Here is a 17,618-nt window from a genome sequence, read left to right on the forward strand (position 1 = left end):
CTGCAAAAATAAATTAATGCAATATTATGTGCATGAAAGAGTAAGTACTTGTTAACAAGACAACTTTATTTAATAAGGTAATTTATTCTTGGTGTTCAATAGGCAAATTAATGTCGTTTAGCAGTAGGTAGTAACGTTAAAGCTTAAGTAGTCGCCAAACAAATGTCTGCCTACACTCCTAACTGCTTCCTATAGACCAGTGCAGTGCTTTTTTTAAAAATAGTGAAATACGAATATTATTCAAAATACCATCTTTAGAATGAATGTACTTACAATGCCAGTAATCAGGGACCAGGGGATGCTATGTAAATTGTTTTTTTTTCCAATACAGTCGTTGAAAACCGTTAATCATATATAATTTTGATTTTTTAGAGCAATGGAGGTTTTTTCAATATTTACTGACGGCTAGCTCAATGTAATTTATTCTACTCGTAATTACCATGTTAGGAAAATGGGCGTCACTCGGCCGAGGAAAGCGCCTTTTTCCCACATAGAATCAGTAATAACTTGGGAAAGAAGTGATTTATCCAAAATATCTTTTGGTGCTTTCGTTTCGGGGCTGGGCTACACCGCATAAGAAAAATACTACAACAAAAAAGCTTAAACTGGAGGACTTTTAGTGGTACAGACGGGCAAAATGCGGACAATAGCGTTCATTTTCCTTTTGGGAAATACGTTAAAGACTTTCTCGCTCCAAATTGACCCTTTGCGTACAGTTCTCAGTAAAAAAAATCGACAAATCACAAATTGAATTAAATGAATTTAATTGAATAATTTGCAGAAGACCAACTCCTCCGTTCACTCACATATGAATTTGATTATCTCATTTAAAATACATATCTACCTATCCTATTATTGATCCACCAATAACTTAGCTGAGTGGTCACCCCTTTTTATCTTACGTCCTCTTTGATTAAATAATGATCTACTCTAACCCTTAGTTAAACTGTAATTTGGAAACTCATAAATCTTTTTACCCTTAAAGTCACAGAAATGGATTAGATACAATACTATAAAATTGAAAACACCCTAATATAGAGCTCTTGAACCTTTCTGGTAAACAAACAGCTGCATCATGGAAGTTTCCGTTGTACACAATGACAAATCTGATATCAAAAGTTCGTGATCTTGCTAGCAAGAGAGTTGACGTCAGCGCCCAACTCGCATCGTATTTTATCAATACAGCCTAGGTTGCATCCTGTTGGTGCGGCGAAACCGCATATATGTGACTGGTACCATTTAATAACGTGTGATATTATCATCCCGTCAAACAGGAGCGTTTTAGCGGGAGCCGTAAAAACGCATAGTGTGACACCACACTTACATTGATATATCAATTCGCAATTTTTTTCCACGCCCATTCTCAAGTTCGAAATTCGCACATAGGCGTGTTGGTTAATTTGCACAGGTATCGTCCCTTGTCTTAACTTAACTCAAAATATGCATCACGCTATTATTTTTTCCTCCGTGCCCTTTAATCATATTTCCGGTGTTGCACACGAATCTCGCACTAATTAACGCGATTATCGTTCTTCCTGGTTATTACCGTGAACTTTTCTGAATCCCGGTGACGTCTAACGTTTAGTTTATTTCGGAACGCTTTCACTACGATCTTAGTGCCTTCAAAACTTTGCGCTGGATACCTACTGGATACGTTCTAAATTTTTCCAATGTGCTAGCACGCCCCAAAATGGCGGCGAAACAGTTGCAGCGGCCATTATTATTTGTTCAACCAATCAAATTTATCCCTTTCCTCCCATCTAATCCGTCAGTCAGTGCCGCTCATCTTGTGTACCGTGTCCATAATATTCCGTACGTACTCTTCGGTCGAGTCACAATCCATCAAGCGAATCGATTTATATTCTCGATTCGAGTGATTCTCTGCATCGAATTTTTCCATAAATCGGCCGATGTTTTCGCATCTCGATATAACGATAGGCAGGGTTGGCGCTGCTTAGACTCAAACCCGCCGCAAACGGGTAACTAGCTTAGGGTTAAACAATAAATAAAGGCTTGAAATCTTCCACAGCAGTAGTTCAATCTGGGTATATGATCTTCATAGACGTTGACGCCAAGAAATTAGCTCAGTTCGTCCATCACCTTAAAACAATCAAAAAGAAAACCTCCCAAGCCGCAGGGCTCGGTATATGATCAGTTGATTAATGTCTGAAGGGCTTCGTTCTACTCGTAACTCAAGGTTACAAAACTTGTACGTCGAACAAGAATTAGTAGGTAACGTAAAACGTATCCGGAACGTGAACTTGAACCTCAAAAGAAATCAAAGCTACCCCCCTTCTTTGACGACAAAATTTACCCACCTCTTAGGGAAGAAGGCTAATCGTAGATGAAGCAGCAATTGTCGATGGAAAGTACAACAAATTACAGCCGAAACCTAAAGAAGGTACACTCTATATAAACGATATGCACATGGCGGATTTACGATAAAAAAGGAAGAATGAAATGCATATTCTAACTAGGAACATCCCGTCCAAACTAATTACTTCAGCATTCCCAAACTATGAATCTAATCGCCAGAGATTAATATATTCGGAAGATAGCAATTAGAATTCCATGCGTTCTACCTTACGCTTTCAGCTATTTTTTTAAATCGGTGTGTACTTCGATACGGTTTACCAAGGAAAAAACTGACAATCGGCAACCAAAAATCAAGGTCCTGGCAATCTGCGCGGGAAATTGGGTGGTTAAATTCCATAAATAGATCAAAATTAACTTCCCCCAGAAGAATAAATCCCAAGTCAATAATATTTCCTACAAATATCTATATTCAGGTCAAAATTCGCACGTATAGGGCCAAGTGCAAGTAAAACACATAAGGCAACTCTTACCTTGAATAAAGATAGCCGTTGACGCCAAGAAGTGAACTCAGTTATCGCACCGAATTCTGAAAAGAATCAAAGAAAATTCCCAAGTCGCATCTCTGCCACCAATGAAAAATTCTTACCTCAGTCCGTTCGTAAGTTTGTTTGGATATTGAGGATTATTCTGGAGAAACTCCCAACTGTGTCAGCTGTTTGTTTAGTAGACATTCCGCTTCTTTTATATGTACTGCTCAGAACTATCTATGGAAGAGCAACCTTTTGAAGCTACACGTTTGGGAGTGAAAACTAACAGTCAGAGAGTGCATAGTTTTACCTTCTTTTATCTAACGAGCGAGGAAGGCATTTGTTTTTAAAACGTTCCTATCTGTAATATGGGAAAGCTTTTAATTTCGAAAAAAGTGTGGAATTGGTCCTAAGGAAATGTAAACTCAGAGAATTCTCACCGCAAAATTTGCTGACCAAAATAAAGGCATTGATCGTAATTAGGATACCAAAGAGGGAAGACTGGCTCTGCTAGTACTGGCATACAAGCATTACGTTCCACTTATTTTATTTAATAAAAGAGAGCAATAACAAGATTTTATTTTTTAACAAAAAATACAGCATAAAAATTAAACTTTTATTCCGGCAGCAAACGCCATTTTGTAAAAGTGACCGTCCTTATTATTTAAAAGTACTTGTGGGTTGTCAAACTCTAAAATTTGACCTAAATCCATAACTAAAATTCGATCAGCCTCCATAACGGTGTTTATCCTATGCGCTATGGTAATAACTGTACAGTCTTGGAACCTTCGCTTTATGGTAGATTGAATTAGGTTGTCTGTTTTCTGGTCCATATTTGCAGTGGCCTCGTCAAGCACTAAGATCTTATTATTTCTCACAATGGCTCTCGCTAAACAAATAAGTTGTCTCTGTCCGATGCTGAAGTTGGCTCCTCCGTCTCTGATATCATACTCTAGGTCTGGTATGCTCGATTTCATATCAACTTCTTCCAAAGCGGACCATAGGTCATTATCGGAGTAAAAATTATAAGGATCTAGATTGCTTCGAATTGTTCCAGTGAATAGCACAGGGTCCTGTGGTATAATAGAGATTTGAGATCGTAGCAGTGGCATTGAGAGAGAGTTTATATCGACACCGTCAATAGTTATCGTCCCTCTGAAGTCGTACAGTCTAAACAATGTCGATATTATTGAAGTTTTACCGGCACCAGTTCTGCCCACGACTCCAATTTTAAATTTGGAACTAATTTCGAATGAAATATCCTTTAAAACTCTTTCACTTGTAGGGAAATAGCGTAGAGAAACATTTGTGAAAGTTATTTTTCCATTAGTGGGCCATTTCTTCGGATTATCTCCAGATTGATCCTCCTGCTCGACTTTCTCATACTCCAACACCCTCTCCGTGGATGTCATGTTATTTTCGAGATTTGCCCATTGGCGGACGCCCCATTGCAAAATTCCCGTTAAGTACACCGCCTGCGTGATCACCAGCCCGACTGTACCAGCGATGCTATCTGAGGAGGTCCGTTCAGAGTGATCATGGGTCTAGTCTATACTTACCGATGCGAAATATCAAAAATGAGAGGACCACAATCGCTATGTAAATGCAACAGATGAAGTCCAAGTAAAACCCGAGCGCTCTCGAGATCGTAACATTTACAAAGACTACTGAATTGTACAGGTTTTGATGCCGATCGAATTCGTCCTTCAAAACCTTCTCAGCCTTGCTCGCCCGTATCGTTGTTAATCCCTCTAGGGTTGCGTTCAGTTGTCCGATTAGAGGACTCCTTGCTGCAATAGTCCACCTGTATGATTTCACAACTGAATATTTTCAGTACTCACTTGCTCCTTCCAATCTTCGCATGCTTCTACTGGTTGAAATGTAAAGCCAGCGCGCCACAGCCATTATGATTAACAGTATCGTGGAAGGTATTAGGAACCAGGGGTTGACTGTTGATATTACAAATAATATTGATACCAACGTGATCAGTATCTGCAATGTAACATGTGTTAATTTTGAATTCCTTTGAGATTCAAACTAGAGCTCTAAAATAGAACATAGATGATGTCGGGTGTTTTCAATTAAATGAGAACTATGTAGGTATGTGTTAAGTTATCGTATGAAAAAGTGTGTGTTAGAGAGTTGTTGCGACCTTCGATAAAAAACACAAACACCTCAGCAAAGTTATACACTTTGGAAGCAGCCTAGACTCCCTGTAACGGACTTCGTATCACTTACGGCTTCCGAGATCCCAATAGTCAACCGTGAATTTGAGAAACAGTGTACAGTTTGTTAGTATTTAAGATAGTGCGTGTGTGAATCATCCACTCTCTCACGACTTGGGGGAGGTAAGTTGTCACTACGAATGAATTGTTCAGCTAGCTCAACAGATCTTTTCCTTATCTCAACGAATGTTCATTGTGTCAGCACGTACAACAGAATTTACAGGATTTGGATGATGTACGTTACAATCGTTACACAAATATGGCGAAATAGTGAAGACCTTTAAACAAAATTGCTAATCTCAGTTTCAGTGGTAGTTTTTAGCTCATGCCGATCCCAACTTTGTGAAACAACGAAATATATTTTTCTAGAGAAATAAAACTAAACAACGGCAAGGCAGCCGCAGTCCTAGCGCTGAAATTTGGGTGGATGAATGGAGTGAAAAGATTTTTTGGGTGCGCGCTGATCAAAGCTGCCATTCATTATACGAGACCTTGAAACTTGTATCGACTTTACTTTTCAACAGTGGGATCAATCATTTGGATCAACGAGTAATTCGAGTCTAAACGTCAAGGGACCTTGTCATTAGTACTGCTGTATCTTCAGATTGTACCTGAATTATATTTTTAAATAACCATATAAACAAAATTTGCACTACCAATCGTAACAGTAAATAGATAATTTCTCATTTGTTAATTGAAATTTAAACGAAGTTAGACGGGATTTTCAGTTTCGCGTCGTGAACGTGAACGAATGCGCATACCTATTCATGATTCATTCGGAGAAGACGCGCCGAGGTACGCAACACGAACTTGAAGTATATATATATATTTACATGTGGCGTTAATTTTAAGAAAATTTAGTGTCTATAGTGCTAAATATTGTTCCATAAGTGCTTTTCCATACACATCAACAATAGATCAACGTTTACAACAAATTTCAACACCAAACAAGTAGATTAGAATAAGTATTTCCTTTGACTTATTTACTTTCCATTTCGCCGTCATAATCTGCTTTCGTCGTTCTACTTTCCCATAATTCTTTGGAAACCGGAGTTGTTTACGTGCATGTACAACTACATGTACACTAGCTGGTTCAAGATACGGTATGTTTTACATTACTGAATGAATTGTTTCCCCATTTCGCTGAGCAATCGTTTATATCGTTTGCGCGTAAGATTTCGGGTTAATTCTAGTTCAATTTATCATTAGAGTATGTGTTTTAAATTTAAGATAGGCTTTTCAGTAAGGATTCCAAACTTGAGTTGTTTATTTTATCTAAATTGTAACCTATAACGTTTGCATCATAAATACAGCAGACGATGTATTACCGAATTTGACAGTACCTATGTATTGATCTAAAAGTATAATTCAGGTAACGCATGGATTTTGAACTTGATGCGATATTTAAATTTCGCGCTTTATACGAGCACAACATAACATAACAGGTATTTGGATAGGTAAAGCAAAAAAGCTACATTTTATACTACGAAATTAATAACCTACGGACCAACTACAAGTCAACGAGTCAGTAAATATAATTAAACAGTACCGGACCGACATGGGGGTAACATTTTGAACCCTATTACACATCGTGATCAAACATCACAGTATATAAGGTTTTCATTTTTTTAATTCAAGGCAGTACCGTTTGTTTAAGGGTTTGCATATTGGGATTGTTATCAGTAAGGGAGAACTCTTAAAGACTCGGTCACTGACTTTAGAAAAAATCAAAAATCAAATTGTGGAGAAGTGTTCCATATGTAGAAGGAAGCAAGTTTTTTTTTCATGAAATTTATTACTAGATATCGAGAATCCTCCAGTCTAGTTCATTTTATTTTTAACATTGTCAACTGTTAGTAAAGGGTATAGTAACCATTTTCATTATAACTCACGGATGCGTTAAGTCTGTAGTTTTAAAAAAGTGGCAACTTTGTACAACTTCAGGCAAATTAACATTATTCTTTGTGAAAATGAATGCACAATTTTTTTTTAATTGTGAAAATTTTGAAATTTAGATTTTGTCTTTATGCGACCAAGTGATCTGATATCAAAAATGCGACGATTTTAATTTAAGCCTCGGGAGGAAAAAAGGTTCATACTCTTCAAAAAATTCGTTTAACAGATTTGTTTTTATTGAGATAGCAGTTGGTACAAACGTGCAAGAAAGAAAAAAATCAAACAAACTTTTAGCACGAGAAGGCGTTTCATTTCTACTTTTATAACTAGGAGAGGAATGTTGTGATAATCAAGAATGGCTGGTAATGATTCATATAAGTAGTTTGGCAATTTCCGACAGCACTTTATTTAAAAGTGTTTAAAAACCTTAATAGGTACTTGACTTGATATCAAGTAATTTCAAGATACTTAATTACTTAATACGTGTAAGTAATGTACAAAGCCGTTGGCTCATATTAACGAAAAATTGAGTGAGATTGCGGAAAAGGTGCAGTTTGGATTCTGGATGGTAGAGAAGACGGCGAGCGAATACCCTCGCGAGTATAGTCGTCTTGGCCACCCGGTACATGAACGCACGATATCGAGACGTGATATAAATTTGGGGCACTTCGTGACGAGAAACTGTGGTTTCTGGACACATCGGCCAGCTACTGTGTTTCTCACTGCAATATGCCCTAAACGTCCTTCCCAACTCTCTCATCACCCGTTCCGCTGGATTTGACTGAGGGTGATATACTGCCGAAAATCTTACCGCAATCCCTTGTTCTTCCAAGGAGGTCTTCCACAGCTCACTTGTGAACTGCGTCGCATGGTCCGATAGCAATTGTTCTGGCTTTCCCCGTGTCGGAATAAATCTTTGCTGGATTCTGTTCAGTAACGTTTTCGAATTCGCCTTCCGGATCGGATAGAGCTTGACAAACTTCGTGAATATGTCTCTTAATACGAAGATATAATTAACTCCTCCACGACCCATCGGCAGAGGCTCGTATAAATCTACGGCTACCAATTCTAAAGGTTGGGTGGCCACTACGTTCGGTTTTTGATTACTGGCTTTGGTTTTCTGGCACAGATCACACGAGGTTATTATCGCACGTACCTTCTTGTTCAACCCAGGTATATAGCAGGTTTCATTGAGCAAGTTTATGTACTTCTTCATTCCGAAATGGCCGTGTATAGTGTGATATTTCCATATCACTTGACTCGCTAGCTTCTCTGGTATGGAGACACGCCACCATTCTTCCCCCTTCTTTGCACTTGCGAAGAGAGAGACCGCTTTCTATGGGATAATTTCGACTCAACTCTTCTCCCTTGCCTGCTTCGTTCGTTTTTATTTCACGCCGTATCCAGCTAAGATCGGTGTCTTCTTTTTGTTCTGTGGGTAGCTCCTTCATCAGTCGCTTGAGTTCTCTACTCTGAACTTTTCCTATGGTTAATAATCGATCATTCTTGCCTGCGTTATGAGTACCGAGTTAAAAAGTCGGCTACCACATTATTTTTACCTCTGCAGTATTGGATTTTCAACTGGTATTCCTGTAAGTACAGGCACCATCGCATTAATCTCACTCAATGCCTTGCATGTAAATAAAAATTCAAGGGCCTTGTGGTCAGTCAGTATGGTTGTTGCATACCCAAGGATGTAGGTCCTAAACTTTCTACATGCGAATGTTCGGTAACCATATACGACTTCTCTGCGGCTACCAGAGCTCGACTGGCAAATGCTATTGTTTGGACTTCGCCTTCTTGTGTCACCTGAAACAAATGCACCCCCAAGGCCGATGTTGATGCATCAGTTGCCTCAAAAAATTGTCGCGAAAAGTCGGGATGTGCTAAACGCGTTGCGTGCATGAGATCTTCTTTGATTTGTTGAAATGCCATCTGGCGCTCTGTTTTCCACTCCCACTTGTTCTTTTTCAGTAATGACGAGAACGAAGTTACCGTTTCGGAATGGTTCTGCACAAATCGTCTGTCGTAGTTGCACACTCCTAAGAAGGATTGAAATTCTTTCTTGTTCCTAAGCCTAAGCCAAACTTGTTCTATAGCTTGCACCTTCTCTGGGTCCACTCCTATCCCTAACGGTGTGAGGATATGGCCCAAAAACTTTATACCTCCTCTCAGAAATTCCGACTTGTCGTATTTCACCGTCATGTTAGCGTTAGAGAGCTTTGTGAGGACCTTATCTAAATGTTCGGCATGTTGGTTGATATCCTTCGACGGCATTAGAATATCGTCTATATATACAGTGGCGAACGACATTACTTCTGGACCTAAAACTTGGAGCACTTGTTGAAAACAGCTACCGATATATTGAGACCAAAAGGCAACACTCGAAACTGGTAACTCTTCCCACTCACTAAAAAAGTGGTGTACTTTCTGGACTCTTCATCCAGTGGTATCTGCCAATAGCCACATGTTAAATCCAAAGACGTCAAGCATTTTATCCCATGGAATTTATGTAGCAGTTCCTCCATCACCGGTGGCGATTCCCTATCAGGTACAATAATTTTATTGATTGCCCTTGCTCCATTCTTCTTGGTAACTACCACAATGGGGTTGGAAAATGGTGACGACGACCTTTCAATCACTCCCCATTCCCTCATTCGCCGAATTTCTTCCTTCACAGCTTCCCGCTTAGAAAACGGGATTGGATACGACCTTTTAATAAATGGCGTCGCGTCCGAGGCGTTGATTTTACATGAGAAGCTGTTGCAGTAACGCGGTCTGTGCACTGTCTTCTAATTTAACAGAAATTTGGGGTACATAAAATTGGCTTTCACTTTCTTCTTGCTCTTTATCAATCGCATCAGGTGCGGGTATTACCTGGTTTACGTCCTTATTATGATTTTGAAAATATGTCTTAACTGATGTATATCAGTTGCTGCGGAGTTACCCTTAGCCGATTGAGTGGGGCGTCCAGTCGTATAAGGTGTCTAGGTCTAGTTTTCCGACTGCCTGGTGTTTCTGCGAGGACTGGCTCCTCTGCTTTGAGGACGGTCATTACCTCTTTCCCTTCTTAAGTTTGGGTTTCCCCGTTGCCAACCAACCCCATTCTCTACTCTCGGACCTCCTCTGGACCGGTCAAATATTCCATTATAGCTCCCATACTGGTTGTCGCGACTTTCTTGTCTTTCGTTGGTTCCTCGAGTATCTCTTTCCTCTAGCCTCTTCAGCACTTCCAGCAGTTCTTTCTCCACGAAGATTTTCTCCGGAATTTTTGGTTTCAGATGCTGCGTTTTATCGATTCAAAACCACACGTGGTGAGCGTATGGTATGACCCTTGATTTTTATTGTACACTCTGGGCTCATAAATTGACGCTCTTCTTCTGACCAATAGTTGTCCAGAAAATCAGCTTGAAATTGTTCAGCCACTTCCCCCTTTGTGTTTCCGCCCAGATGCGTACATCACTTTCAAGACATCCTATGGCTTCTTGCAGTCTTGTTGCTCCAGACCCTTGTATGTTTCCAAGGTATGCCTCCAGTTCGCGCATGATTCGAACGGGATGTATCGACCTCCGACTTCCTTCGAACCTTGGTTTTTCATCTATCGTTCGAATTACCGAATGGGTTACTGCCCCTCCGTTGTTTGTTTTTGTTACCATCTTGTCATCTTTAAGCTGACTTTCTAATTCGACAACGTTTCGCCGATATTCCTTTCACATCCATTTCAAGTCGATTAATAACTCTTCCTAAGTGGACGACCACCTGGTTGACTTGATCCGCGCCTTGATCCATGTCACGTCGATCATCCTGCAAAACGCGAGAAAACCCCTCTAGTTTGTCCTGCATTTGGTTGCCCAACTCTTGTTCTCTTGTTTCTAAGGGATTGATTCTGTTGTCAATTTCCTTGCCGCTTCTAGTTCTTGTTTTGGCATCATAATGCCATCGTCAACTATTTCTTTAGTATCCTCCCGAATTTGCTGCATCTTTCCATTTATTGTCGCAATTTCTCGGGTATGTTCTTCCATTTTCCCGTTAAATTGTGCACTAATCCGATCCATTTTTTCGTTGAGATCTTGTGAAATCCCTTTTATAATTTCCGCAAGTGCACTCAACTCAGATGACCTAGATCCTTGCTCTATTGTTTTGTTTTCCTAGTTGTTCTCCGGCATTTTAATTTCACCTTCCCTATACGGTTTACTCTTACCTGTGCATTAATAGTGGCAACAAGACAAATTCCTTTCGGCTCGTTTAATAATTTCTAACGATTTTCTATTCGTTCTGGCTTTTATATAATTAATTAGGTGATACCAAAATATACAATTACGAATTTGGTTGTCGCAACGTATACCGCAACTTACAAAAGAAATGACCGTCGCCGCCCCCAATTTGTTCCGTATATGGAGCTGCACCGGTGCAGGTAACCCTAACAAGTTATCCCTTGAAACTGATCTTTTCTGGGCAAAATGCGTATTTCAAAAGCCTGTCCTTTTCCGAATTCCATGCCTTTGTTATACTCGGAAAAGAACGAAATTTGCTCTTTGATAAATTAATAAATATTTAATTACGATTAGTTCGCGATAGTTAATAATCTTTGGTAAATACTCGAAAAAAAAAACGAGTTGGTTTAATGGAAGCCCCTCGGAACATTTACATTTGTCAATTTTAAATTTTATTTTATTATTTTTACGACCGATTAAAATTCCATATGTACCGCTTCATTTGAAGAGTGAAAGCGCGTAGGGTGAACAGTGATAACCATGCGCGTCCAAAAAAAGCTTGAGCTCTGCGGTAATAAAGGCCGCTTTACATACTGCAATTCTTCATGCAAGACCATGCAATACGCAATAAAACTTGCCCAGAAGCATGCGCGTTTGAGAAACAGCTGATTCATTTTGGCAATTCACTTGCAATTGCAGGTTAGCGGTCGCGCGCGATTTTTATTGCACTTGCACGTGATATTTTGGGGGAAAGTATTGACAACGCCAGGTTCTAGAATTCCCAAACGTTGAAACTAGACTTTGTTTACTATTACTACACAAATTGAAGCTGCGACTGCCTTTTTTCGATTAAAGTGTCTATTCATTTTTACTCAAAACGCATTCAGAATTATAACAACACCTGATGAATTTTGAATAGAATAAAGCTTTTAGTTCAATTTTAAATGCGAATGTTGGTAACAAACTATTGCAAAAAGAAAATTGCCGCGTGTAAAACCAAAGTGCAATAATTATTGCATGTACAGTATTTTTGCAATTAAACTTGCTGCAACTGTATTGCACAAAGAATTGCAGTATGTAAAGCGGCCTTAATACAAGCAAGTCGTCAACTTTGCGTCGGTTGCATTTGCACAGGCCAGCGGCAATGTAAATAGAATGAGGGCTTGCGATTGGTGGAAAAGAGAAGTGAGTCGTTAATGTTATACGGTGGTTCCGTTTTTTAAGCTCGCACAGTAATATAGGAAAAGCAGGGAAAGGAAAGGTGCAACGACCACCTGAGAGTACGGGTCTTTTGTGGGAAGTTTAATTGCAGAAGAAGCGGAAAAATAAGGAAGTAAACGTTAGGGGAAGCACAGTGGAAGATTAAGTGTGTACTTCTAGAAAGTGCGGGGTGTTGTGGTATTAATAAAAACTAGAATTTCAAGCGTGCCGGTGTATTTGTGTGTGAACAAGACGAAGCACAAGGGACGAGCGACGGAGAAACTAAGTTTATTGCAGTAAGCGCATTTCTTTTAATTCGCAATGAGTAATTAGTAACTTCATACTCGTGACGCTGAATTTTTCGGCATGCGAGTTGTCTTCTATTGCAGACTTGAGTGACGACAAATTAATTTCGTTTTACAATTCCGCAAACTACAAAATGGGGAGCTATATTTTAAGTAAAATACTCTAAGCGTACACTACGTCTTCCAAACCGGGCTGAAGATGAACTCTTACCTAACCTGTGAAGTAATTTATCCGTTATTAACAAAGACGAACCTTGACCTAAGGAAAGCCGTATAATACCAGTAAGGAAATCTTTTCAATCTGGGCGGGCCGTAAGGAAAATTTATCTACACATTACGGAACATTGTAATATTCTGTAAAGTTAATACGAATACGAGCCTTAAACCTAGGGGAGAATTTTGAATCAAGACGACTATGGAGATCGATGCTGCCTCAGGTTAAGACGCATTAGAAGGTATTGTACAATTTCGAGAGAGCTAGTCGGTGCAATCCATATTTCGATTAATTAAATTAAAATAATTTTACTCCCTCCCTACATTTTAATACTCAACTGTAGGGTTTAAAAATAAGTACCGTTACATTGGATTGAAAATGCGATTTCGAGGATTATTTTTTCTTGCAGAAGAGAACACTTGAATCTTCCTTCACTTCCCTAAACCGCACGGTAGCTTTGCAAAAAGTTTTGGGCAAAATTCGCCCGTAGTGTTGCTTTACAAGTCATGAGCACGCAGCGTCGCCGTCCATTTGGAAATAAAGCCGCCATATGGATCTTTCCTGATAGCGATAAGCAGTTACAGAAATGCTAAAATGTGACAACCCATTTATTCAAGATATCAGTGTAATGTACAAAAAACAACGTTGCACCTTGGCGACGCCGTCTTGCCTTGGCGCTTTAATCACCGTCCATGCGTGACTGATACCCAGCCTAGTTTTTATACAACGATATAAGTCGTAGGCGAAGTACACGACGAGCAGTCTCGAGTTGTTCAATACAATCGAATGTGGCATACTGATATTATTTACTCTAGTATGTAAATAAATACACATAAGAAACATTGTTTAGAGTTGTTTAATTTAAAACGTTAACCCAGAAATTTGTCCAAAAATAATTTCCGTTTCGCAACACATTTGCTTAAGAATTGTGAAAATCTTACTGATTAAAGTACCTAATCTTTAATGAGTACTTAGCAGATTTTTGCGTGTACTTGTCAACAGATAGATAAAATCGTAACAGATTGCATGTGTACACCTTTACTAGGTAACTAGCATTGTATTTCATTTACTCTTAAAAATTAAGCTTCTTCCAAAGAGCTTGGTCAAACATTCCAAACTGTTATCAGTGTATCATGTCATAATTTCGTGTCAATCACCTATGGTCTAAATCAGCGATTCTCAACCTTTTTGTAATCGCGACCCCATATTTTCAGGGTCTGATGACCGCGACCCCCTAGTACTTAATCCTATTGTTAATGCCATTGAGGAACCCAGTTAAATGAACTATACTTACACATGAACAACTTTTGTATGCACTTTGCATTTTGTTGAATTCGGAATTGAAATCGAAATTATCTTGCCTGTCCTGTACCTACCTACCGCGACCCTCAAAAATCTACGTGCGACCCCCAGGTTCAGAATCGCTGGTCTAAATGAAGTTCAAGCCATACAATGGATTAGACGTTTGATTTTGATTTTCGACGGGGAGGTATAAAATGTAGCCAAATTTCAAAATACTTACCGATACAAATTCAAAGATGTTCATCGGAAGTCCTTCATCTATTATTCCCAAATCACGTGAAAATCGATTTATAATGTTTCCCGATAGATTGACATCAAAGAATTTCATACAGGCGTTCACGACGCTATTCAAAATGATTCTGTGTATATTTTTGGCCGCTTGACTGAAGAAGTAAATAAAGGCTGCGGATTTTGTTATGAACATAAGGAATATTCCAATTATAGCAAAAGAATAGTTGGTTAAAATTGTGTTCCTCGTAGATTCCAAATTTTGATAGTCCTCCGACGCTGTGGTCTGATTTATTCGGGACATAGACATTTTATGTTCCACATCCACCCTAAAACAATTACTGATATTTTCTAGTTTTCGTCATTTACGCTTACCAGTCGCTTACAAAATAGTCGGCCGAAGTGTAAATAGCTTGTGCCGCTATGGAGAATCCGATGACAAATATAAACACCTTTGCACCTCCAGCTACGCGAATATAGCTGAAGTAGACATCTTTAGTTACTGTCCCCTTATTTGTAAATTCAGCATAGATGTTTTTGGTCAACGTGGGTAGTAACGTACTTTCCTCCCCCTCTTCGAGTTCCTCATACGCCATCAGTTCCTTTACATCATCGTGTTGATGATTGACGGTTATCTCATTCCGATTTCCCATGAAACTGGGCACGTAATCGATGGAATTTATTAGATTTTTGTAGCCCCCTTGGAAGGCAATGCGTCCACCATCTAACAAGATAATGTTTGTAGCCCTGCTTAGAAAATATTCTTTAAACGTAATTAAAATCCAGATCTTTCCACTTAAAAATTTGTTCAAATTTTGAAATATCGCGTTCGCCACGTGATCGTCAACGGACGACAGGCAGTCATCCAGCAAATAAATATCTGCAGATTTGTAAATTGCGCGTGCTAAATTAATTCGCATCTTTTGCCCCCTGCTCAAATTGAGACCTTTATCAATGACACGCGTTTGGTCACCGTCGGGAAACACGCGTATGTCTTTCTCTAGTTCACACACCCTTATCACGTCATAATAGCGCTGCTTGTCAAATGCTTCGTTAAAAATTATATTCTGCTTGACCGTACTTGGAAATAACCAAGGTTCTTGTGAGGAATACGAACATGTTCCGGTGATTTCAACCGAGCCACCAGCTTCAAACACATCCCCAAGCATCAACTTCATCAAAGTGGATTTACCTGATCCAACCATACCACTTAGAACTGTCAAGCCGGGGTTCACTTCTAACGTTATATCTTTGATTATGTCGTTCCCGTCGCTTCCAAGGACATGTGCCCGTTTCAACATAATTTTTGGAGTAGTTCCAATCACCTGCTTCGCAATAACGGCGGTTTGCACTTCTTCCATGAGCAAAAACTTATTAATCCTCTGAACTGACCCAAACGCCTCCAAAACGGTTGATATTGCTCCCGGTATAAAATGGACTAATATTGGAGATAACACACCGAAACATCCCGTTACTACGAATGCCTTTTCGGCGGTTACATTATTTCCCATGGCCGTGTACGACATGATGGCGATATACAAACTAAATTTGGAAACAACACTCGCTAAGCCGTAAGAGAAGGTTTTCAAAATTGACAAAACCCTCCAATCGAATATCTCCTTTCTGGAAATCGAAGCTTTAAGATGAAAAATCAAGAGAGACTTCGACTTACGTTCTTTGGTCTTGGATTTTTCTGAGAAAAAATGATTCCCAGGTGTACATTTTAATAGTTCGTAATGCAGTTATTACCTCTTGGGTGGTTCTAACTCTCTGATCCGTTTTTTCCCCGGTTCTCTTCCGGAACTTACCGATGGTCCTTCCGATGATCACTAGGTTATAAATTGTATAACCGCATTTCTACGTTAAGACATTATACTCACTTTGTATGGGCAGAGACAGAAGAAAGACCCCGGTACCGATCAGTGCCGAAACTTCCAGTTCTTGGTACATAATCCACGTTAGTATAATCACTTGAATTCCTCCCACCCAGAAGTGATTTGCAATGTGGCACGCTTCGTCTAAAGTTAACAGGTCCTTCGTGATTAAGGTGATGACGTCTCCAGTTTTTTTCCCCGATGTCGCTGTTAGTTTAAGCTTGAGCGACTTTCTGTAGATCAATCCCGCTATTGCCACCTTAATCTTCAAACCGATCTTCTCATTGGCGAAGAAATAGTAATGCAGCAACAATGTGTAAAGCGCAGTGAATCCCACTAAACCTCCGCCGTAATAATAAGCATCCGTCTCTGTTAGCTCAGTTTGGTTTGGGCTGAAGTAGGAAACAAATTTTCCTTTCAAACGTGGTCTAAGTAAGCTACAAACGCAAGTTATAAAACGAAAGCGTTCGTAAAGACTTACGATCCGGAACAACTCATGGCCAGGTAACATAAACCGTAGAATAAATAAATGGGACCGTATATTTTCAGAACTGGCATATAAATGGTTGGCTTCTTTTTCTTTTTCTCTATATTCCATTCTTGTTCCAAGCGATCAGTCAAAGGAGCAGCGTCGAACTGTTTCCCGATTCCGTAGAGATTTTCTTCTTCAAAATCCTTCCTTAGTCCTTCTCTCAACGTACTCCAAACATACCTGCTTTGTATGTTACGAATTAGGTTTACCAACTGCTGACACTTACCCAAAAGAAATCTTGGAGAGAATGCCCGCCTTTTCCAATGGATTGGGCCTTCTGTTAATATTACCGGACACATCCATGTCAGTTGTGCTACGGTGAGGTATAACGATGCATTGTCTATAATTAATAAGTGTTACTATCTTATGCGATATGAAATCACATTACGATAAGTAATTAGGAATAAATGAGAGTAGAACACCCGCCCTGAGGATATTACTAGTTAAGTGGGCAGCGCAAACTATTTTCCCTGGTATAACTTTTGTCGATTCAAATAGTTCACCCTCAAAGCGATGTTATTTAACTTATCGTGGAGAAATACTGGATAGTGTTGTTTAAGTATCTAACAATCATTAAATCAATATATGATACCTGAAATGTAATTGAACCTTATGCTTGTTCTATACGTTTAGAAAAAATTATTGACACTTCCACAGTCCTGCGTTGTTTACTTAAAATTTAATATCGGTTAAAAACGCTCTCCATTGACCTAAATGCACTTACTGTTTCATCGGAAGTGATAATTGAATGTAGAGCTGTGTGTGAGATGCATATTAAGGAGAAG

The 17,618-nt window shown here is 39.3% G+C and overlaps 1 protein-coding gene across 1 annotated transcript; it reads right to left on the reverse strand.

Annotated features, from left to right (window-relative positions):
* Positions 1-3,406: 3,406 nt before the first annotated feature.
* LOC116172469 (probable multidrug resistance-associated protein lethal(2)03659) lies at positions 3,407-17,294 on the reverse strand. The gene is made up of 10 exons (XM_031489691.1): positions 17,222-17,294; positions 17,060-17,173; positions 16,783-17,013; positions 16,308-16,738; positions 16,100-16,256; positions 14,803-16,050; positions 14,420-14,756; positions 4,685-4,835; positions 4,403-4,633; positions 3,407-4,356 (listed from the first exon to the last, which is right to left on the reverse strand). The coding sequence occupies exons 2-10, from the start codon at positions 17,134-17,136 to the stop codon at positions 3,452-3,454; spliced, it is 3,768 nt and encodes a 1,255-aa protein (XP_031345551.1). The 5' UTR covers positions 17,137-17,173; positions 17,222-17,294; the 3' UTR covers positions 3,407-3,451.
* Between the last annotated feature and the right edge of the window lie 324 nt (positions 17,295-17,618).

This window comes from Photinus pyralis, unplaced genomic scaffold (genome assembly GCF_008802855.1).
Source record: "Photinus pyralis isolate 1611_PpyrPB1 unplaced genomic scaffold, Ppyr1.3 Ppyr1.4_LG5, whole genome shotgun sequence".
Taxonomy (NCBI): domain Eukaryota; kingdom Metazoa; phylum Arthropoda; class Insecta; order Coleoptera; family Lampyridae; genus Photinus; species Photinus pyralis.

What these genes read in the sequence shown, in the direction of transcription:
- LOC116172469 (XM_031489691.1), bottom strand. Translation starts at nt 17,136, where the DNA reads ATGGATGTGTCCGGTAATATTAACAGAAGGCCCAATCCATTGGAAAAG. An exon ending in GCCATGAGTTGTTCCGGATC is followed by an intron (nt 16,739 to 16,782) that starts GTAAGTCTTTAC and finishes TTGCGTTTGTAG; the next exon opens with CTTACTTAGACCACGTTTGA. An exon ending in AAAATCCAAGACCAAAGAAC is followed by an intron (nt 16,051 to 16,099) that starts GTAAGTCGAAGT and finishes TTCGATTTCCAG; the next exon opens with AAAGGAGATATTCGATTGGA.